This window comes from Gnatocerus cornutus, unplaced genomic scaffold, assembly GCF_029298725.1.
Source record: "Gnatocerus cornutus isolate USDA-ARS CGAHR unplaced genomic scaffold, icGnaCorn1.1 ctg00000023.1, whole genome shotgun sequence".
Classification (NCBI taxonomy): Eukaryota; Metazoa; Arthropoda; class Insecta; order Coleoptera; family Tenebrionidae; genus Gnatocerus; species Gnatocerus cornutus.
In genome coordinates, this window is record NW_028275375.1 from 3,017,889 (window position 1) to 3,042,270 (window position 24,382).

Consider the following 24,382-nt stretch of genomic DNA (forward strand, 5'->3'; position numbering starts at 1 on the left):
CAAATTGAACGCACATTAGTCGCGACGAACAAAAAACTGAATGTCAATTTAATAAAAAAGTTCAAGTACAAACACAACATTTTACTGTTTCGAAATTGAAGTTTGCACAAATAGTTTCGTTTAAGAAACCGATGCATTTTCAAAATTTGCATAATATTTTTACACTGCACACGTATGCGGTTTTCTGCTGACATTTACTACAGACGCCGCGTTTATTTTGCTGGGGCCCGGAAATTGTCCTCCCGTTTCTTAGGGGGTTAAAACTATATTTGACCTATTTCTTATTTTAATAACTGTGCTCAGAGCTTGGCACGGTTATTACACTTTTATTATTAAATTTCTTTAAAAAGTTAGCAATACAATTTGCACTTTATGCAGCTTAAAAACAGTTAATTTTGAAATAATCGTTGTTAGAGCAACTTTTTTGGGACCCTCTCTAGATTTAAGACAATATGTCCCTTGGCTATGAAGCCTCTTTAACCTGGACTATGGTGGAAGCTCTTACACGCAAGAATAAACAATGCCTACCTGTTGGAGCACTTAAACTTTCATGTCCCTGGATTAGGTGGAAGATTTAATACAACATTTATCCCTTGAAGATCCTGAGCGAATATTTTAATAAAGTCACCCCTACTACGCAGGCGACTAATTACACAATATTGATAAATACAAAATTGACCTTAATGTTTTGTTTAGGGCTCAAGAAGATGTTAATTCAAAAATTAAAAGTGGACGAACAAAAATTTCGAATTTTTAGGAAGAAAAGTTCATAACTGATAATGTTAACGCTATGGCAATATAATTTGAACAAGTTACTAGTTTGAACATGTTTATTATTTTCTCTAAATTTCAAAATTGTAGACCAGAAAAGACAGATTTAAGAATATTTCATTTTATAGTCGAACGAAAATTTCGAATATTTGAGAATAAAAATTCATAACTCTGCTAATTTTAACGCTATGACAATGAAATTTAAACAGTTTACTAGATTGGACATGCTTATTTCAGAATTTTTCATTTTATGGTCGAACGAAAATTTCGAATTTTTGAGAAGAAAAATTCATAACTCCGATAATGTTAATGCTATGGGAATATAATTTGAACAGGTTACTAGTTTGAACATGTTTATTATTTTCTCTAAATTTCAAAATTGTAGACCAGAAAACACAGATTTTAGAATTTTTCATTTTATGACCGAACGAAAATTTAGAATTTTTGAGAATAAAAATTCATAGTTTTGGGAATTTTAACGCTGTGGCAATAAAATTTAAACAATGTCCTAGTTTGAACATGTTTATTACTTCCTCCAAATTTCCAAATTGTAGATCAGAAAAGACAGATTTTAGAATAATTCATTTTATAGTCGAACGAAAATTTCCAATATTTGAGAATAAAAATTCATAACTCTGCTAATTTTAACGCTATGACAATGAAATTTAAATAGTTTACTAGTTTGGACATGCTTATTATTTCTTTTAAATTTCAAAATTGTAGACCAGAATACACAGATTTTAGAATTTTTTATTTTATGGTCGAAACAAAATTTCGAATTTTTGAGAATAAAAATTCATAACTCGCTAATTTTAACGCTATGGCAATAAAATATACAGTTTACTAGTTTGAACATGTTTATTATTTCCTTCAAATTTTAAAATGGTACACCAGAAAAGACAGATTTTAGAATTTTTTATTTTATGGTCGAACAAAAATTTCGAATTTTTGAGAATAAAAATTCATAACTCTGCTAATTTTAACTATGGCAATAAAATTTAGACAGTTTACTAGTTTGAAGATGTTTATTACTTCCTCCAAATTTCAAAATTGTAGACCAATAAAGACAAATTTTAGAATTTTTCATTTTGTGGTCGAACAAAAATTTCGAATATTTGAAAATAGAAAATCTTTATTTTTACAATTTCCACAAAATCATCTGTATTTATTATAAATCACTGTGTATTATTCAAATTATATATAAAATGTTTAATTTTGGTAACTATTTAATAATGCGCGCCGTGTCGAATTGATTTTCGCCAGAGCCCACCCTGCGGCCCTCTGAAAAAATCCTGCAAAATCTCCGAAAAGATTAATGAAAAAAAGCGTCGGGATCCGAACAAATCCGTGCATCGATAACCTGCCATAAACTGATGCAAACCTGCTTCCCTTTTGTCTGCAGTTCCCAGACTCCCCGTGGGTTAATCCTGCCGCATCCCTGCTCTACCTTCCACCGACTGGCCTTAACCCAGCCTCGTCGACATTGAACCTGGCCAATCGGTGCCTAGGTCGCAAGTGACGTCGCGATGCGTGCGTCGAAACGCGCCAACTTTCATTCGAGGCGTCGCGACGCTGTTTTAGTTCACATTCTCCTGCCGACCATGGGACTAGTGAAAGCCGCTGCTGCCGTTACGCCCGTCCTTCCAAGTGAAGAACACAACTATTCCAACACCGGTAGTGAGACAGGTCAGCCCTTTTGTCTTCTTAGTGATCGGTGTAATTTTTTTCGATTGTGGAGAGTGCGTAAGTTGATTCGATTTTTGCATGGAATGAAGTTTGCAATTTTGCACGCTCTTACACACGGAGGTATTGTGGGTTGAGAAATACAAATCAACCGACGACACTCAGTGCAAGCTGAAGGAGTTATGAGGATCTATAGAGCTGTCGCTTTCAGAGCGTGAAACGTTCGCTTTTTTATTTATTTATTTCTTTTTTTTTAATAACGTGCAGTCGTGTTTACAGCTACAGAAATCATTTTGATTTCCCTCGATACAGTACGGTATTTATCGTCAAATTGATTAGGAAGAGATTGTCGCTGGAAGCTAACAACTCCTGTCCACTAAAAATCAAAGGAGACACAAATAATTCGGAATTTGTATGGGCATAGGTGTGGTAATTGGGTGCTGAATAAGTGAACAGTGTAGACACAATTGACAATCGTGGAAAGTTTCTTGAGAGACGATGAAGACAACGAAACTTGTTAAATAATTAAACAGGTGGTTTGTGGGATAACTTCCCAAGTTTTATAGGCTCAGGGTCGTTTTTATTATGTGCATGTCACGGCCTAGGCAGTTAAGATTCTCATATCAAAGCCACACGGTCCACAATCTTGAAATGTAAAATTAATAAAAGAAAAGAAAATTATTATCAAGGGAAGAAGTAAAGTTTTGCATTGTCTTTAAGTTCATGGAGTAATAAATAACGTTTTTGATCCATTAATTTGAGAGCTTCTGCGTCTTGCTGCACGGGAATTTTATAACACAATTAGCTGACATCAGATAAATTTTCTTAATTTAATACTAAAATGAAACATTCGTTTTTATTAAAAGACGCGAAGAAATTCTCTACTATTTTTTTTGTTTTCGAATTTTTTTCTACCACTTCTTTGTTCACAATCACTATTATTCAACACGTAACGTTTTAAATATTCCATTTTTAATATTATCACGTTACGCTCCTCCGTTATTTTTATCGCTTCGCATTTTAAACGGCACAAAGGAACACGTTAACAAAGACGTTTCACCAGTCCTTCAGGGTTAACAACCCCTCCTGCACAAAGGGTGAACCACATAAATACATTTTAATTATAATTCTAATTACCCCACTAAAGTGGTATTTATATTAGCAATTTCTCTGCTTTAATTTTTCCATTGTTGCCCCAACACCGGATTTAGTTTCCGGTACATGTGCGCTAATTATCCGGGGAACTGATATAACAGAGCTCTACATCTTGATTTTTATGACGGTAATTTCATATTTTGTGAGAAATAATTACGTCAACGAAAAAAAAGGCTGCGAATTTTGACTAAAAAAAGTTGTTGCATTAAAATTATTACATATGCACGCAGTCATACATTAAACTCGTTCATTAATAGGTGTTATTAACTAACGATTTTACCCCACCGTGCGTTAATGGCTCTCTGTTAGGACTGAATGACTGAAATTACCCGCTCCAAAAACACTTTCAATAATTGAAAACGCAAAAAACTAGTCTCGTCCCGTCAGCGAAATTATTTTTTCGTTACATGGATAAATTGGCTTTGAATACAAATACCGCGAAGCCACTGGCAAAGAGAGGTAAGCGGTGCACATTGAGCCAGCAAACAACTTGAGGGCATTTGCGAAAAATGCGATTTTAATTTTCAACTTCGCAATATTAAAGGTTGAAAACGGCAATTCCGGATGACCTTTTGCATTCGCCTTTGTAATATTTTCTTTATTAAATCTTTCCTATTGCTTCTAGCCACGACCGTTATTTGAAACCAAAAATTAAATAAAATATTCACCTGATTAAGCAGTTTTTACGAATCTCACAGGACAATACTTTGAACTAGATTGTAGTTTTCTTGGTTTTTATTGGTTTAACTGAACAGTTTATGTCTCATTAACTCGGCGACAAATCAAGAACATGGACCTTTATGCTCTATTAAAGATGATATTGGATTTTGACGCTGGTTTTTCCGAAGTTTATAGCTAATTCGCACCGTATCGCCCCGAAAACTTCTTAGTTATTGATCCCGCTTCATAATGAAGTTAGTTGTAGATCAAAAGATACAGAAATACGCCTCGGCTCAAATTTAATAATTTACAACATGCGGTGATATTTATCTTTGTAAAACGTTTTGATTGCTATCGCGGTAACGTCTGCTACAGATAAATAACGAGAATTTCATTGTTGCCGACAGAAATGCTTAGCAAAATTCGAAATGGCCTGTGATTATTTAAATGGAAGAAGATCTTTTTATTTATGGGTGGGTTTTATTACCAAAACTTGCAGCGATGCTACATTTATATCCCCTCATTTTTTATTACTTCTGAAAACTAGTGCCGTCATTTCTCTTAATTTCTCATTCAGTGATAATTTTTGCGAACAATGCGGAAACTCGTTTTTCCGATGCTTATTAAAGATATCTCCGTTTGAACTCAGTTTAAACACGTGGGCTGACTACCAGCATCACGCTGTAAAGTGCGTAAAAGAAATAATTAAAACTGGGGAAAACCACCCCCGATTAAACGAAAATAATAAAATGTGACGCTTTTACTAAATGAAGTCGCGTGTTTCAATCACGTTGTGGACATGTGACGTCTTAGAAAATCTGTCAGAAGCAGAACCCTAAATAACTCACGGTCATGGTTTTTGGACAACCTTTAATAAATTGATAACGTCGATGAAATTCCAATGCATCAAAAGTAATCAACTTTGTGACATTCAAAGACGTGTGCTGGACTGGAATTGAGTAAAAGAATCGTTCCTTTGAAACAATCAAAGTTCATTACGAGTTTTCAGATCAGCGCTTTTTGTTAATCGATGGAAATTTTATCGCCCACACTTTGTTTTCAATAATTGCAATCGTTCAAACTCGATGATTTTAAATCAAAAGATGTAGATAAATTTAGAACAAAATGTTTCTACTACTGTTTTCTGTAAGTAGGTATAATTCCTACACTCTGACTAAAATACTAATTACCCTCTGAACAAGAACAAAGTGATTCTTCTATCAAAGAGAATACAGAAAGTGTGGGTGGAAGAAAATAGCAGCATTGTGGCAAAGTTTGCACATACTTAGACAAAGCAACTTGAGACGAATGTACCTCAATGTTTTTATTGTGACAGCACGAGCTAAATTTTACCCGGCGCATCCACCATTTTTGACCACTGGAAATCCAGGGAAATTGTCGATAAAACATGTTGGCCCGAACTTTTAGATCTAAGTGGTAAGAAATGACTTCTTTGTGACAACTTTGTCCACTCGAAACTTATAAAATGTGATACGATGAGCTTCTACATAAAAAAAATTACAAGTGCTTTTTGCATTTAATGCCGTAACTTTGGCCATTTTGTTTGTATAACTGTAAGCTTTGGCAACATTTCTACTTTAGATTTGTTTATCAACTGTGCTAAACTACAATATTTTAGAACAAAAGTGTGAATTCTTAAAACATTTCATTTTTAGATGAAAAAAAATTTCAACCGTATTCTATTAAATGCCGTAACTTTAGCATTTTTCATTCTAAAATAGTAAGATTTGTTGGCGTTACTACTAATAACTGTGAAATTCTATTTTAAAACAAAAATGTGAATTTTTGGATGTTTTAATTTTCGAGACGAACAAAATTTTTTAGTCGTGTTCTAATAAATACCTTAACTTTGTCAATTTTGGTTCTAAAACAGTAAATTTTGGTGGCATTACTACTTTAGACTTAGTTAATAACTGTGTTAAAAAACAACATTTTAGAACAAAAGTGTGAATTTTTAAAAATTTTAATTTTCGAAACGAATAAATTTTTTTAATCATTTTCTATTAAATACCGAAATTTTGGCAATTTTGATTCTAAACCAGTAAACTTAGGGAGCATTTCTACCTTAGATTTGTTTATCAACTGTGCTAAATTACAATATTTTAGAACCAGAGTGTAAATTTTTAGAAATTTTCATTTTTAGATGAATAAAAATTTTTCACCGTTTTCTAAAAAATACCGTCACTTTGGCAAATTTGATTCTAAAACAGTAAGATTAGGCGGCGTTACTAGTTTAAACTTGATTAATAACTGTGTTAAATTACAACAATTTAGAACAAAAGTGTGAGTTTTTAGAAATGTTAATTTTCGAGACGAACAATTTTTTTTTATCATTTTCTATTAAATACCGTAACTTTGGCAATTTTGATTCTAAAACAATAAGATTTGGTAGCGTCACTACTCTAGATTGGTTTATTAACTGCTTTAAATTACAACATTTTAAAACACGAATGTAAATTTTTAGAAATTATTATTTTCGAGACGAAAAAAATTTTCAAACGTTTTCTATTAAATACCGTAACTTTGGCAATTTTGATTCTCAAACAGTAAAAGTTGGCGGCAGTACTACTTTAGATGTGTTTGTCGATTGAGCCAAATTACAAAATTTTAGAACAAGAATATGAATTTCTTTAGCAAAAATTCACCCGGCTCATCCACCATTTTGACCACCCCAAATCCGCGGAATTTGTCGATAGAAAATGTCGGTCTGGACTTTTAAGATTTAAGTGGTAAGAAATGAGCTCTTTATGACAGTTTCGCCCGCTCGGAACTCATAAAGTTCGATACGATGAGCTTTTACACAAGTTTTAATAGCCTCTCTTCTGTAATAAATACCCACAATATCTCTCCAAAATGTCAGTTTAAATACTTTTTCGGGGAAAACGCCGTCGATCTGAGATAACTTCAGTAAAACGCAAAAAACGCGCTAAAACAATTTGTTAATCAATCGCTAACCGTAATGCGATTTTTCGTTCCTTTTGTTAACTTATGCACATTTTTTCTCAAACTTCCCTAAAATTGTTCTTACATAATGATGAGCAGCTTTGATGTTACAAAATGGTTTTCTCTTTTATTACTTTACTTTGAACTTTTTAATTGACTTTCATGTCTGCAGCAGTTGCTAAACCAAAGTCGAATTTGTACAGTTGAACTACACTTAGAAAATATAATCTCTCATTGATTACTGATTAGTATTAAGTTAGCCCTTAACTCTAAACCCAGGTAAAGCAGTATTCACGCTTGATGATCAGAAATTACTTGCTGTCCTGAACAATCACCCTTCGGATGATTACAAACTCGGCAAAACTGCCTAACGAGATATTTTAACTCGTTTGTAGAGCCCAAACTTGGTATTGTTGGTATCTTCCTCAAACGCAGCGCATTAATTATTATCAGTGGAACTGCTTTGAAATGATGGAAATAGTAAGACATTCTTGAAAAAGCTCGCTGCGTAGATAATTTAACGATTGATAATGTGAAACTCAGTGGCTTGTCGCCATGCTATAATTATAAATTCGAGCATGATTTTTCGACCGTGAAATTACCAAACGAAAGTAAGCAAGGGTTGACGTGTCCTCATAAAAAACACACAAAGGATCAAGTTCGATTCGTATTGATTTATCCGATTTCTATTAACAGACCTTTCAGTCAACGTTGCAAAAGACAACTCCGGTGCACTGTGTTATTCTTCCATTTAAAACGAAGCTTTTAGTTGTGTAAACCCGAACGTGTCGAAATATCTTTCAGGTCACCAAACGATATTCAAAACAATTCCTGCGGAGAATGTAAAATGTAATTTCCCTCGGCATTATCAATATCGATAAAAACGGCTATTTACCAAAATTTCAAAGCGTCGTATCTCGGAAAAAGCGCGCCCGGTTTTTTTATTGTGGTATTATGTTTTCATTAGCTGGGGTAGACTACATAAAAGTTGTCAGTTGGATGCAAAAAGCTCGCGTGTTCTAATTGGCGGACGCAAAATCAATTTGAAGCCAGCACAACCTTGAAAGCGACCGAGAGCTTTGTAATCCAACTGTTGCTTTAAAGCGGTGTTGCATCACGCAACAGGTCTGAATTCTTCTGCCGATAAAGAGTTGTTTACTCGCATTCTCCATTTACAGGGACACATTTTCTTGATTAAAAGATTTCTGCTAGCTCGAAAAAAACCGATTTCTTTCGCAAATATTGACAGTGGCTTTTCATGGAACGTTATAACGTTACGAATTGAGTAAATGTTTCTTCGCTAACAGACCACAAAACAGTGCGCGAAACCCATAATTCAACCACAATAAATGCAGAAAATGTTGATGCGGGAAACACTAAACCTTCGTGGATTTCATACGGTTAAAAAGCTCGCCATTACAGCGAAATCCCGGCCACAAAAATGTTACAATGTCTCTTAAAGTGGGTTCTTAAAAGCTGAAATATTTAGAAAATCCACTTTCAATTTTGTCTCTTCATATGGAAGCGCAGTTCGCACCTGTAAACCCACCCTGTCTGTCAACGACAGTTTTACAATTTTCAAAACAACTCTGTAATCTTCAATCCGCGTTTCTCATCACACTGACAGCTTGTGCTTTTCCAGTAACAGAATGCGAAGGCAAAAATATGAAACGTGTCCAGAATTGAGATGCACGAAGCTGCATGTGCATCAAGAAAATAATAAATTTACATTCGGACATGGCAACGTTTTTATGAATTCTCTGAAGTCGTTTGTTTCGCATATTTTTGTATCCCAACAATATGATGAGTTATTGTCAGTCTTTTCACGTACGTTCATGAAAAGCACGGAGCATAAAATTAATTGTTCTTAATTTGCAGTTTTATTTCATTACGACACTTTGGTGCCTCCGCTCTTAAATTCGGACAACAATTTGAATAAAATCTGAGACAATGCAATTTTTCTCCTTGTTGCACTTTCAGCTTGCCCAGCAAAAGAAAAAGTTTAAATTACGTCGGTTTCACACTTATTTAGTCCCGCTAATGAGTTCCGGATTAGTTTTGAACAAAACATCCAATCAATAATTGTATGTATGTAAAATAGGTAATGATAGAAAACAATTAATTCAGTGTCACACCATTTGGATTGCAATTAGATTTTCCTGCTGGAAACACCCCCTGGGCTTACATGATTACGATTGTATTTGAATTCGGGTTGATTTAAATAATTTCGTTTCTAAGAAAAACAAACCAAAGTAAAATCTTAGCAAATATGGAGAGTAAAGCTAGCGGAAAAACCCATCAGAAAGATAAAAGGAGAGGCGCTGTTCACACGGAGTGACGTGACAAACCCTTTTTAAAAGCAAGATTAGGCTTGGGTAGTGGCGATGAGTTTATTATGAATAAAATTGGGGATGATTTTAGTGGTTGGAGTTTTTTGCTTCTGTTAATTTTTTAGTTTTGATCGTTTCATCGTCCTTCACTGTAAATTATCTCGAAGAAAATTGATAGTTAATCATCTTTTTGTTCTGCTTTTCTTGGGTTTCTTTAGTTTTTCTTTAGATTGACTTTCGTTACGGTCTCCAGATTTACTAATTTTACCCTTGATCCTCTAAAATGCCTCTACATTTTCGATAAACGATTTTCAGATTCCATTTGAATTGTCTGTGATTTTTTGGATCTTCTTTGTATTAAGGTACTCCACAATTAAGTTTACAAAAAAAAACAAATTTTCGACTTTCTGAAAATCCAAGAACAAATTCTTAACTAAAAAATCGCGAGAAAAACGGTGACGCAAACCGTTTCTTAATATCTGTTGTAGTTTCCGACCTATTGAGCACGAATTGTTTCAAACCTTCAAAAATTTGTTTATCTGGCGACAACCCAAAAATTCAAACGATTATAACTCAGTTATTTGTTGACAAAAATTCAAAAATTCTCATGTTTTTGGATTCAGCGTGACATTCTGCGTAAAGTGAGACCCAAATTTGTTCAGTTTGCTTAATAAATAAACGAGGCATTGGCCAAAAACTGTTTTGAAAACGTCATTTTAAGGTGATTTTTAATCAGTGTTTTCAAAATGAAAACGACGTTTAATAGCTTTGAATTATACATCAATCGAAAGAGGAGCTCGAAATCTATCCACTGGCCAAAGTTGAGATCGATCGGACAAATAGTTTACAAGCTATAGCCAAAAATTAAAAAAAATTAAATATTTTCATCGTTTGAGTCAGAATTTTTTTCGCGAAAAATCGACTATTGAATTTTGGGCTTTTGAGAACTTTTTCTAATGTAAAATAAGCCGAGAAAAACAATGGCGCAAACCGCATCTCAATATCTCTAATAGTTTCCGTGATATTTGACATTAAAAATTACGAAAAATGAAGAAAATCAACTTTCCGAAACTTTGAACGGCCATAGCTAAGTTATTTCTAGGCGGATCTAAATTTAAATCCCAGATTTGGAATCTGCGGAAAATTCTGCGTTCACTGATGTATAATAACATAAATTTACTCCAAAAAACAAGCGAAATATCGATATCAGAAATTTGGCATAGTTTTAGTCATACATTTTTGCGAAAATTTGCAAATTTTAACTGTAAAAAAATCAAAGAACTATTTCTTATGTAAAAAATCGCGAGAAAAACGATGGCGCAAACCGCATCTCGATATCTGAAATAGTTTCCGAGATATCGAGCACCAATTGTTTTGAACCTTCAAAAATTTGGCCCTCTGGCGACAACCCAAAAATTCAAACGGCCATAACTCAGTTATTTGTCAACAAAAATTGAAAAATTCTTATGATTTTGGATTCAGCGTGACATTCTGCGTAAAATGAGACCCAAATTTGTTGAGTTTGCTTAATAAATAAACGAGGCATTGGCCAAAAACTGTATTGAAGAAGTCTTTTTAGGGTGATTTTCAATCAATGCTTTCAAAATAAAAACGACGTTTAATAGCATTGAATTATACATCAGTCGAAAGAAGAGCTCAAAATCTATCTACTAACCAAATTCGAGATCTATCGCACAAATAGTTTACGAGTTATAGCCAAAAATAAAAAAAATGAAAAATTTTCATCGTTTGAGTCGGATTTGTTTTTCGCGAAACTATCAAATTGTAGGTTTTTGAGGACATATTCTAACGTAAAATAAGTCGAGAAAAAAAATGACGCATACCGTATCTCAATATCTCAAATAGTTTCCGAGATATTTAACTTTAAAAATTACGAAAAATGAGGATAAAAGAAAATCAACTTTCCGAAATTTTGATCGGCCATACCTCAGTTATTTGTAAAAAATTGCGAAAAAAACGATGGCGCAAACCGCATCTCAATATTTGAAATAGTTTCCGAGATATCGAACACGAATTGTTTAGAACCTTCAAAAATTTGGCCCTCTGGCGGCAACCAAAAAATTCAAACGGCCATAACTTAGTTATTTGTTGACAAAAATTCAAAAATTCTCATGTTTTTGGATGCAGCGTGACATTCTGCGTAAAATGAGAGCCAAATTTGTTGAATTTGCTTAATAAATAAACGAGGTATTGGCCAAAAACTGTTTTGAAAATGTCATTTTAGGGTGATTTTCAATCAATGTTTTCAAAATGAAAACGACGTTCAATAGCTTTGAATTATACATCAGTCGAAAGAGGAGCTCAAAATTTATCTACTGGCCAAATTTGAGATCGATCGACCAAATAGTTTACAAGTTATGGCCAAAAATAAAAAAAAATAAAAATTTTCATCGTTTGAGTGGGATTTTTTTTTCGCGAAAAATCGATTATCGAATTTTGGGCTTTTGAGAACATTTTCTAACGTAAAATGAGCAGAGAAAAACAATGGCGCAAACCACATCTCAATATCTCTCATAGTTTCCGAGATATTTAACTTTAAAAATTAGGAAAAATGAGCAAAAACAAAAATCAACTTTGATCGGCCATAACTCAGTTAATTTTTGTCGGATCTAAATTTCAATTTCATTCAGTTGAAAGCTGCGCAAAATTCTGCGTAAAATAAGCTAGAATAACTCAAGTTTACTACAAAAAATAAGCGAGATATCGATATCAGAAATTTGGCATAGTTTTCGTCATGAATTTTCGCGAAAAACTGCAACTTTGGACTTTTGAAAAATCTAAGAACTATTTTTTATTTAAAAAAACGCGAGAAAAACGCAACTATTATCTATTTTTAACTAAAATTATTTTCTTAATCCGCCTATTACTCCAGGGGCAATCTAATAATAGTTTCACCTTTCACGACACATCTCTATCCAGACAGCAGTAAAACTGTCATTACATTTGAAGCCGCTTTGAAACGAGCAAAGTAGTTGGCTAATAAATAAATGTATTAGACATTAATTCTCAATCTCAATTGGGAAACTCAAGACGTCGGTTAAACCCTCCCACGCTCATAACAGTGTTTAGTCTTGAAACTCTCCAGGATTTGGGCAAGCTCGTTTTACCACACGTGCCAATGCACTTGTTGTTGATAAGAGAATTAGTAAACATATCCAGACAATGAATTAAGTTACCGGCGCCGTACTGAAAGCAATCGAACTCGTCCAATTACCATTTGTATTAATCTCAGCAAGGGACGCATTAGATACAAAACAGATTAGCGTTTCTCCCGGTGTTCGATCCATTACCGAGATTAGTTAGGGTTAGTAACCCGTCTGTTTCTCTGTTGCAGCCGAGTCAGACTTGTCAGGTATCCTAACATATCAAATATTGGGCGTGCTTTTTCTAACGGCCATGGCGTTAGTTCTTCTAGCCGCGGTCAGTTATCAATGCGCAGCCACGTGGAAGTGGATCCGAGACAAGACCTGTGGCGACCCTTCCGAAGGCGAATCCTCGGTAACCAAGCAACAGGCGGCTATAAGAATCAGCCATTCGTTGCCTGACCTTCAAACGGAGCCATTGACACAAGAATATGTCCAGGAGCACAAGGACGTCGTCGCCAAGAAGGTGATTGATACGCGTCAAGGTGATTGATGACTTAGACAACTTTGTGCAGGTGTTGCGCCAAACAACCCTCCCGATCGTTCCGACAAGGCATCAGACGTTCCAGAGACAGCTTTCACACCGATTGGAGATGCCTTCCAATGTGCAATTTAGTATTTGTTCCCTGGAGCACCGCAGCGATTCCAGCATCGTGGGGCTCATTAAGGTAGTCAATACGAGTAAATTTCAATCGACTCGGCTACATTGAGACCTTTTCTTATAGCCAGAACTCTATAAGAAAGATTTAGTGAGGCAGTCGTCGGCTGACAGCTCCGGGGGTCCCGACATGGAATATTGCGGAAAATTACATTTCTCGCTGCGATACGACAAGGACGTCGAGGGGCTCGTTGTAAAGGTAAATCTCATCTAAATAATGCATGCAAAAAACACCATGAAACTACACTTTTTAATAGATAAATTTGAATGTAAGTTTTTGCAAAACTAGAAAAATACAAGTTTACAGTGCTGTGGCAATTACAGTGGGGCTTTCTCGTAAATCATTGGAGGAGCGCAGGCGGTCGCGATTTATTACAAATTCATGGATTTGCCGCGTCCCAATTTCTGCATTTGCGCTAGAAGCCAACGTCAACATTTGGGAGTCAGTTCTGGAAGTTATGGGAAAATTCCAGTGGGAATAAAATTGAATCTTTGAAGTCTTTGGATTCCTACTTTTCCCATAATTTCTATATTCTCTCTCTATTGTTGTTATCCATCATTCGTTTTATTTTTTCTGTGAATTTATCTTCACTTTCCCTTATTATGTCGAATCTCAAATTACCACTGATAACCAACTTCTATTCATCCATAATTACCGTTCTGCTCCCCTATTTAACTTCATTAATGACAGAAACTGTAAATTTCGCTCCCTCAGCGATTTCTTTTCAGCTGAGCTCAATAATTTCGGCCAAGTTTGTTCCAAGTAAGAACTGATTAGGAAAAAGTGCTTCATCATCATTTCCATCGAATCCGAAAGACACTTCAATCAATAATAGCGACACATTCAGCTTATTGATGCTTTTCTTCATTTTTATCATCTGTCTATGATCGCCCTATTTGCGCAGGTATTCGAGGGCCGCGACCTACCCATCAAGGATTCGACCGGAAGCAGCGATCCATACATAAAACTATACCTCCTCCCGGACCGGAAAAAGAAATTCCAGACCAAAGTTCACCGGAAAAACCTCAATCCTGTGTTCAATGAGACATTCATTTTTAGGTGAGTTTGAATCTTAAGTGATTACAGATTAATTGCCCGAAGAGGCGCACCGAGTGAACGCTTTTACACAACAAAAGGAATTTTCTTTTAATTGCAACACGGTATAATTATAGGTTGAGTGAACAGGAAACTTTGACAGGTTTCGCATTATTCTGAACAGTCTTTGCGATCCTATCAGAGTTAATTAATAATTCCTAATGCGTAGGGCGTGCAAAAAGTGACGACGGGGGGCGAGAAAGCGTTGACAGGTGATATATCTTGTTTTGCACGTTCGTAATAAGTTTCTAGTTTCGCCCCACTCAAAGGCGGTTTTGAATACCGGGGCAGGTTTTAAACAGACGAATCTCGGAAGTTGTCACCGGTGAAAAATCATTTCCATTTTGCCCTTTAATATAACTAAATATGCCTATCAAGCTAATTTAATAAATGGTGGATGCGCCGGGTAAAATTTGTATTTAATTACACTTGAATAATTTTTTTTTGTTTTATTTATGGGTGACCATACAATAATAAAAATTTTATTTTGTTTTGTGGTGTTTACAAACGCAGTGACATGAAAATTGCCACATTTATTATTTAAAAAATAGAAGTAAATAGCGCCATAAAACGTAATTATCTTTTTTATCCACCCACTTCAACTCCTACTTCCTCGTCAACTGAAATTGATAACTTAAAATAACAACTGTAGTTGAGTACTATTTTTCAATTCTCTTTTATTCAATGCACCAGTTCAATTTTCAACGACAATAAGCAAATATTTTCGCATATTTAAATGAATAAAAATAGCAAACCATAGCTATTTTTGTAACAAGTTGGGATCACTTGTCGTGGGCGTTGATCATTTTGCACGGGTAACAAACACGATTTTTTCTACAATTTCACAATCAAAGAAAATTTAAAGAAAAACTCTTCACGTGACAGGTCTGACAATTATTTTAAAATTAACTTTTTACTTGACAGAATTTCCGCAAGTGCAGCGGTTCGAATTCGAGCACGAATATGCGTGAACTCTCATAAAATTTGCCAAATTGTCTAGAAATCTAAATACAAAACGAATTAATTAGTTTTTATTAAGATCCAATGGTTAATCCCAGAGAAATCGGCAGATATTTCTTGAAATCTACAAAACTCGTCAAAAATCATTTAAATTTAAAACTAAATGACAATTTTTTTATTTACAAACGGTCGCTCAATAGTTCTAATAGTTTCCGAGATATTTATATTTAAAAATTGAAAAATAAAAATCAACTATCCGAAACTTTAACCGTCCATAACTCAGTTATTTGATGTCTGCCCAAAATTATGTGTAAAATGAGCTATAATAAAGCAAGTTCTCTCCAAAAATAAGCGAAAAATCGCTATCAGAAATTTGCCATAGTAGTCATGAATTTTTGCGAAAATTTGCAAATTTCATTTGTGGAAAAATCAAAGAACTGTTTCTTATGTAAAAAATTGCGAGAAAAACGATGGCGCAAACCGCATCTCAATATCTGAAATAGTTTCCGACATATCGAGCACGAATTGTTTTGAACCTTCAAAAATTTGGCCCTCTGACGACAACCCAAAATTTCAAAGAGCGATAACTCGGTTAGTTGTTCGCAAAAATTAAAAATTTATTATGTTTTTGAATTCAGCGTAAAATTCTGCGTAAAATGAGACCCATATTCGTTGAGTTTGCTTAATAAATAAACGAGGTATTGGCTTAAAACTGTTTTGAAAACATCATTTTAGGGTGATTTTCAATCAATGTTTTCAAAATGAGAACGACGTTTAATAGCATTGAATTACACATCAGTCGAAAGAGGAGCTCAAAATCTATCTATTGGCCAAATTTGAGATCTATCGGACAAATCGTTTACGAGTTATGGCCAAAAATAAAAAAAATTAAAAATTTTCATCGTTTGAGTCGTAATTTTTTTTCGCGGAAAATCGACTATCGAATTTTGGGCTTTTGAGAACATTTTCCAACGTAAAATGAGCCGAGAAAAAGAATGGCACAAACCGCATCTCAATATCTCAAATAGTTTCGGAGATATTTAACTTTAAAAATTAGGAAAAATGAGAAAAAATCAAAATCAACTTTCCGAAACTTTGATCGGCCATAACTCAGTTATCTGTTGTCGTATCTGAATTTAAATCCCAGATTTGAAATCTGCGTAAAATTCTGCGTACACTGATGTATAATAACTTAAGTTTACTCTAAAAAATAAGCGAGATATCGATATCAGAAGTTTGGCCATATTTTAAGTCATAAATTTTTGCGAAAATTTGCAAATTTCGTTTGTGGAAAAATCAAAGAACTGTTTGTTATGTAAAAAATCGCGAGAAAAACGATGGCGCAAACCGCATCTCAATATCTGAAATAGTTTCTGAGATATCGAGCATGAATTTCTTCGAACCTTCGAAAATTTGGCCCTCTGGCAAAAACCCAAAATTTCAAACGGCCATAACTCGGTTATTTGTTGACAAAAATTAAAAATTTATCATGTTTTTGAATTCAGCGTAAAATTCTGCGTAAAATGAGACCCATATTCGTTGAGTTTGCTTAATAAATAAACGAGGTATTGGCCTAAAACTGTTTTGAAAACATCATTTTAGGGTGATTTTCAATCAATGTTTTCAAAATTAGAACGACGTTTAATAGCATTGAATTACACATCAATCGAAAGAGGAGCTCAAAATCTATCTACTGGCCAAATTTGAGATCTATGGGACAAATCGTTTACGAGTTATGGCCAAAAATAAAAAAAATTAAAAATTTTCATCGTTTGAGTCGTAATTTTTTTTCGCGAAAAATCGACTATCGAATTTTGGGCTTTTGAGAACATTTTCTAACGTAAAATGAGCCGAGAAAAAGAATGGCGCAAACCGCATCTCAATATCTCAAATAGTTTCCGAGATATTTAACTTTAAAAATTAGGAAAAATGAGAAAAAATCAAAATCAACTTTCCGAAACTTTGATCGGCCATAACTCAGTTATCTGTTGTCGGATCTGAATTTAAATCCCAGATTTGAAATCTGCGTAAAATTCTGCGTACACTGATGTATAATAACTTAAGTTTACTCTAAAAAATAAGCGAGATATCGATATCAGAAGTTTGGCCATATTTTAAGTCATAAATTTTTGCGAAAATTTGCAAATTTCGTTTGTGGAAAAATCAAAGAACTGTTTGTTATGTAAAAAATCGCGAGAAAAACGATGGCGCAAACCGCATCTCAATATCTGAAATAGTTTCTGAGATATCGAGCATGAATTTCTTCGAACCTTCGAAAATTTGGCCCTCTGGCAAAAACCCAAAATTTCAAACGGCCATAACTCGGTTATTTGTTGACAAAAATTAAAAATTTATCATGTTTTTGAATTCAGCGTAAAATTCTGCGTAAAATGAGACCCATATTCGTTGAGTTTGCTTAATAAATAAACGAGGTATTGGCCTAAAACTGTTTTGAAAACATCATTTTAGGGTGATTTTCAATCAATGTTTTCAAAATTAGAACGACGTTTAATAGCATTGAATTACACATCAATCGAAAGAGGAGCTCAAAATCTATCTACTGGCCAAATTTGAGATCTATGGGACAAATCGTTTACGAGTTATGGCCAAAAATAAAAAAAATTAAAAATTTTCATCGTTTGAGTCGTAATTTTTTTTCGCGAAAAATCGACTATCGAATTTTGGGCTTTTGAGAACATTTTCTAACGTAAAATGAGCCGAGAAAAAGAATGGCGCAAACCGCATCTCAATATCTCAAATAGTTTCCGAGATATTTAACTTTAAAAATTAGGAAAAATGAGAAAAAATCAAAATCAACTTTCCGAAACTTTGATCGGCCATAACTCAGTTATCTGTTGTCGTATCTGAATTTAAATCCCAGATTTGAAATCTGCGTAAAATTCTGCGTACACTGATGTATAATAACTTAAGTTTACTCTAAAAAATAAGCGAGATATCGATATCAGAAGTTTGGCCATATTTTAAGTCATAAATTTTTGCGAAAATTTGCAAATTTCGTTTGTGGAAAAATCAAAGAACTGTTTGTTATGTAAAAAATCGCGAGAAAAACGATGGCGCAAACCGCATCTCAATATCTGAAATAGTTTCTGAGATATCGAGCATGAATTTCTTCGAACCTTCGAAAATTTGGCCCTCTGGCAAAAACCCAAAATTTCAAACGGCCATAACTCGGTTATTTGTTGACAAAAATTAAAAATTTATCATGTTTTTGAATTCAGCGTAAAATTCTGCGTAAAATGAGACCCATATTCGTTGAGTTTGCTTAATAAATAAACGAGGTATTGGCCTAAAACTGTTTTGAAAACATCATTTTAGGGTGATTTTCAATCAATGTTTTCAAAATTAGAACGACGTTTAATAGCATTGAATTACACATCAATCGAAAGAGGAGCTCAAAATCTATCTACTGGCCAAATTTGAGATCTATGGGACAAATCGTTTACGAGTTATGGCCAAAAATAAAAAAAATTAAAAATTTTCATCGTTTGAGTCGTAATTTTTTTTCGCGAAAAATCGACTATCGAATTTTGGGCTTTTGAGAACATTTTCTAACGTAAAATGAGCCGAGAAAAAGAATGGCGCAAACCGCATCTCAATATCTCAAATAGTTTCCGAGATATTTAACTTTAAAAATTAGGAAAAATGAGAAAAAATCAAAATCAACTTTCCGAAACTTTGATCGGCCATAACTCAGTTATCTGTTGTCGGATCTGAATTTAAATCCCAGATTTGAAATCTGCGTAAAATTCTGCGTACACTGATGTATAATAACTTAAGTTTACTCTAAAAAATAAGCGAGATGTCGATATCAGAAGTTTGGCATAGTTATAGTCATGAATTTAAATTTAATACCTTTGTGTTATACATCAATCGAAAGAGGAGCTCAAAATCTACCTACCAACTAGCCAAATTTGAGATCGACCGGATAAATAGTTTACGAGTTTTGGCCAGCAAACAAAAAATTGAAAATTTTTCATCGATTGAGTCGGATTTTTTTCGCGAAAAAATCGACCATCGTATTTTGAGCTTTTAAGAACTTCGTCTAAAATAAAATGAGCCGGGAAAAACGATAGTGGAATCGATAGTTAATTCAAGTCAAAATCTAAGTTAAATTCAGAATAAAATACAAAATCTGTCTTCTGGGACATCCTGTATATTAATGCCAGTGCCAAAACTCGCGTTACCTTTTCACCCCGATAATACGAGCCAATGTGAATACCCAATTCAACCCCATTTCTTACCACTTAATTTATTCACAGTGTAAACACAACAAACGTAAAACAAAGAGATACGAAGTTTACAATCCAATTACAAACCGCACCGCGAATTCTAAATTTAGACCACGCACAAAGAAAATTAATATTTAATTAAACAACATGACATCCATATCCATGCGAACTCATCAAATTGCACCAAATAATTAAATAATACTCAATGTAAAAGAAGATGCGTTAACAATAGATTTTAGCAAAATACCATGGAACTGCTAATTTAAATATTTATTTATATTGCAATGTTAAATCATCGAATAAACTATAACAAACTATAAAAAAGCATTTTTTGTTTCACCTTGTCGCGTCGCCTTACGTTTGCTCTGCAAATAACATTTTTTGCAAAAAAAATTATTGATTCAGAGCTTCTTTACTCATGTAAACACAATTAAGTCCAACGTTTCTTAAGCTAACACAGGTAGAGAATTAGGGCAATTCCTTTTGTTTAAATTTTAAGTACTCAGCAGAGATTCTAATTATAGCGAATCTTAGCGTTAAATGCATAAAATCAGAGTTTACAGCCAGGTCTTGCTAATAGGTCTTAAATCGTATAAAATTTATGACTACCTATTTGAATATTGGCTTTATTTCCAGTGTTCCTTACGAAGAGCTTCGTCAAAGATACCTTCAATTTTCCGTCTACGACTTTGACCGCTTTTCTCGTCACGATCTCATCGGCCACGTCGTTCTAAAAGGTCTCTTGGACTCGACAGACCTGCAGCAAGAAATCGAGTACACCATGAATATCTTATGCCCTCCACAGGTGTGTCTTTTGAAGAATTTACCGATCTAAATTTAAACACGACTGGGATAAAAATACCCGCTGCAGCTATCCTTAGGGAAGCTCCGGGAGAAACCTTGACCTATATAAATGTAGGTCGTGCAGGACTCTCCCAACGCATATCTCTTTGTCTATTGATTTTCAACTAAAGTCTTTTGAATTCGCAGGAAAAAGTCGATTTAGGCGAGTTGATGTTATCGTTGTGTTACTTGCCCACGGCCGGACGTTTAACCATCACAATAATTAAAGGAAGGAGTCTTAAAGCCATGGATATTACAGGCAAATCAGGTACTGTGTGAAAGTTAATGGTCGGGGAAATAGCGAGTTCCATTTTCAGATCCGTACGTTAAAGTCTATTTACTTTGCCAAGGAAAGCGAATAAAGAAGAAAAAGACTTCAGTCAAGAAAAATACGTTGTCGCCAATTTATAACGAGGCTTTAGTGTTTGATGTCCCGGCCGAGAATATCGAAGAAGTTTCGCTTATAGTCAAAGTGATAGACTATGACAGGTAAATATGACACTTCACACGTATACGGGTAAACAAACAACCACCACAACCCCGAGATCTGAAGCTGTAATTATAAATATTTCGAGAAGAATCGATCCAATTTATGACTAATGGAGTTTAGTTACGATAGAATTGATAACCATCGGATTTGAGGTCACGATCGCCTCCTCACTGTCTATTTTCTTTTTCGTTCAACGACCTCTCTCAATGCTCTTTTTGCTTCGTTCTTCTAATATTTTATTACGAATTTCCATATTCTTTCGGCGCTCTCATATTTTCGTACCTTTCTTGATAATTTATCTCTAATAGAACCAGTTTTTTCAATTTGAGAGGATAATCGTCAAATTTTATAACAGTGATGCAGCTGGATGCAAATTGTGCAATCAAAGAAAAAAGGGCGTGGTTTTGCTATAATTTTGGGGCTCTTCCTTTAATAATAAATAACCGATATTGATTAAGCTCATTGTATGCTAATTTGTAATTAATTTTATAGTCAAATTTAGTGGAAATGATTAATAGTTCTCACACTGCAAATTAAATTTTATAATTATTTTTTATATTTTGTATTGATTATCGCTTCTTCAGCAAGCAAGCTTAAAATTACACAATAACACTTTAAATTCGCTTGTTTTCAACCACCCCAAAACGGATTTTTATTTCTCTACCAAAAATCATTGGAAAACTACAAAAAAAAATTTGAAAGAACCGAAAACTGCTAAAAATCTTTCAAAAATCTTAATTTTCATAGACCACAAAAAAACTAAAAATCAACTATAATTAACATACATCGAAAGGACCTAAAATTTGCTTGTTTTTAAACACCCCAAAATGTACCGAAGTATTTAGACACTAAAAGAACTGATAATTGTAACGAAAAGTAATCCTACAAAATTACTAAAATTATTGAAAAGCAGGTCAAAGTTCCTTATTTTTAGATGCTAAAAATTAATTATAAAAACTTGAAAACTGTTAGGCAATTAAAAAAAAATCCAAATTTTGCTTTCGGTCCACAGCTTTGTAATTTGGTGCAAGTAATAAATAAAAAGTGGTATTATTAAACCATTAAAACTGCAAGTTATAGGGTCTAAAAATTAAAAATTCTAAAAAAAAATTGTTTGCCAATCTTAAATTAAAATTTTTTAAGATCTTACCTACTTGTTTTAAAATTCCGTAATTTCGCATCATTAATGAAAGTTTAGAAGCTAATAACTCCTGCAAATTTCATTGCTATACATTTCAAATTACAAAAGTTACGAAACTCAATAAGTGACGTTAAAAATTTTTGGTTCATTATAAAACAAATATTTCTGAAATTCGTGTTTCTGGTTCTAAAATCTTGTAATTTGGTACAGTTCTTACTTGTATAGACAGACATAACTCCTCTAAATTTAATTGTTGTTAAATAAAAATTACTAGAGTTACGAGCCCCAATATAAATTGTTGGAAAATTTTGGATATTTCAAAACTAAAAATTTCTAAAATTTATGCATATTTAATGAGAGTTTAGAAGGTAATCAGTCCTGCAAATTTCATTGCTATAGAATTCAAATTACAAAAGTTACGAAACTCAATAAGTGATCTTAAAAATTTTTGGTTCATTATAAAACAAATATTTCTGAAATTCGTGTTTCTGGTTCTTGTAATTTAGTAAAGTTCTTACGTGTATAGATACAAATAACTCCTTGAAATTTGAATGTTGTTAAATTAAAATTACTAGAGTTGCGAGCTCCAATATAAATTGTTTTTGGTTATTTCAAAAGAAAAAATTTCTCAAATCTATCTCATTTGTTCTAAAATTCCATAATTTGGCACACTTAATGAGAGTTTAGAAGGTAATATATCCTGCAAACTTCATCAATATAACATTCAAATTACAAAAGTTACGTAAACTAAACAATTGTTTGAAAAATTTTTTGGTCCATTATCAAAACAAAATTTTCTAAAATTCGTGTTTTTGATTCTAAAATCTTGTATTTGATAAAATTCATAAGTGCATAGACAGAAATAGCTCTTTCAGATTTAATTGTTGTTAAATTTAAATTAGTTGAGTTCTAATAGGAATTGTTAAATAATTCGCCACAAAATTTATAGAAAAGAGTGAATACGGATCTGCCACAGTGCCCCCACAAATAAATCTAATTCATCTTTTTATAGTGAATTATAAGAGCATGAAGAAAAGAACAGACATAGCAGTACAGATTACAAAATTGTTTTCCCTGCCCGGCGCCTCCACCATTTTCATCTAGAATATTGCCAGACTAAAAAGCCGCCTAGTGCTTTAGAAACTCCCAGCACAAAATTAATACAAAATTTGCTTTAGATACAAGCCGGTGAACTTAAAATGAAGAACCCTTGAAAGAGAAATATTGGAGAAGCAAGTTTTCCAGTTTTAGATTTAATAGATTCGATCCAAAATCCAAAACTTTGATTTCATAACGAGCCACAATCTAATATCGGCTTATTTGCTGCTATATTAAACCGATAAAATTCCTCCACAGAATTGGTTCGAACGAGCTAATGGGATGCACAGCAATAGGTTCAAGTTTCATCGGGATTGGTAAGGATCACTGGCTGGAAATGCTCGACAATCCCCGAAGACCTGTAGCGCAATGGTATCCCCTTCTCGAGTCAATACCGGGTCATATTCCAGCCGCCTCTAATGACTCTACTACCATTAGTTTGAGCTGCCTCAACAGCAGGTAATTGTTGATCCTCCTATTTCCTCTTTTAACACTTTTACTTTCAGGTGAACTTCCTCCACCGTGAAAAGAAAGGAAAAAGTCAAATCATTGGTGCTGCGACGATAGTGAAAGGGGAGAGCAAAGCCACTCCCGTAGGTTGTCAGTATTCTGTGTCTATTTGAAGACTTTCTAAAAAATCGCTATAATGTGTGTGAACAATAAGCAACAATGTTGTATTGTAGAGTTACTTTCAGTTTACTTGTATGGTTGACAATACCGATGCATATCAGCTCCTTGTTGTACTGAAAGATGGCAGTTCTGGTGGTACCGAAGCGTTTGCGTGGAAAAGTCAGTTTTGGACGGAAATCATGCAAACGTTTCGGCCTAGAGTCCAACTCAACATCTTGTGGAAGTTGGCAATTTAGTGCTCAACTTTAATGTTCTGTTATATTCAAGTATACTTGTAGATTAATTATCGATCTACGTGTCTGAATATCAATTATGCATGTTTGTTATCAGCTTGTTAAAATAAGAGAAATTATTTTAAATATATATTGTACTCAGTTTGTTTGTTTTCATAACAAGGAAAACCACTCGAATCAATAAATAATTTCGAAATAGCTCGCAGAAAACCGCCTTTCAACCCCCATCGATTATAGCTTTGTTTACAATCTCCAT

At 33.8% G+C, this 24,382-nt stretch overlaps 1 protein-coding gene across 5 annotated transcripts; it reads left to right on the top strand.

Annotated features, from left to right (window-relative positions):
* The first annotated feature begins 2,356 nt into the window (after nt 1–2,356).
* On the top strand, nt 2,357–24,228 carry LOC148166390 (synaptotagmin-10-like). Of its 5 annotated transcripts, XM_088048739.1 has the most exons (11): nt 2,357–2,457; nt 12,919–12,936; nt 12,991–13,193; nt 13,243–13,395; nt 13,453–13,584; nt 14,291–14,445; nt 20,328–20,496; nt 20,682–20,802; nt 20,852–21,023; nt 23,522–23,722; nt 23,770–24,228. In XM_088048739.1, exons 1-11 carry the CDS (start codon nt 2,373–2,375, stop codon nt 23,771–23,773), a joined length of 1,413 nt encoding a protein of 470 aa, XP_087904865.1. In that variant the 5' UTR covers nt 2,357–2,372; the 3' UTR covers nt 23,774–24,228. The 5 variants fall into 5 exon arrangements, with proteins under 5 accessions (XP_087904865.1, XP_087904861.1, XP_087904863.1 ...); XM_088048735.1 differs by having other exon boundaries at nt 2,357–2,514; nt 12,919–13,193; XM_088048737.1 differs by having other exon boundaries at nt 12,919–13,193.
* The last annotated feature ends 154 nt before the right edge of the window (nt 24,229–24,382 follow it).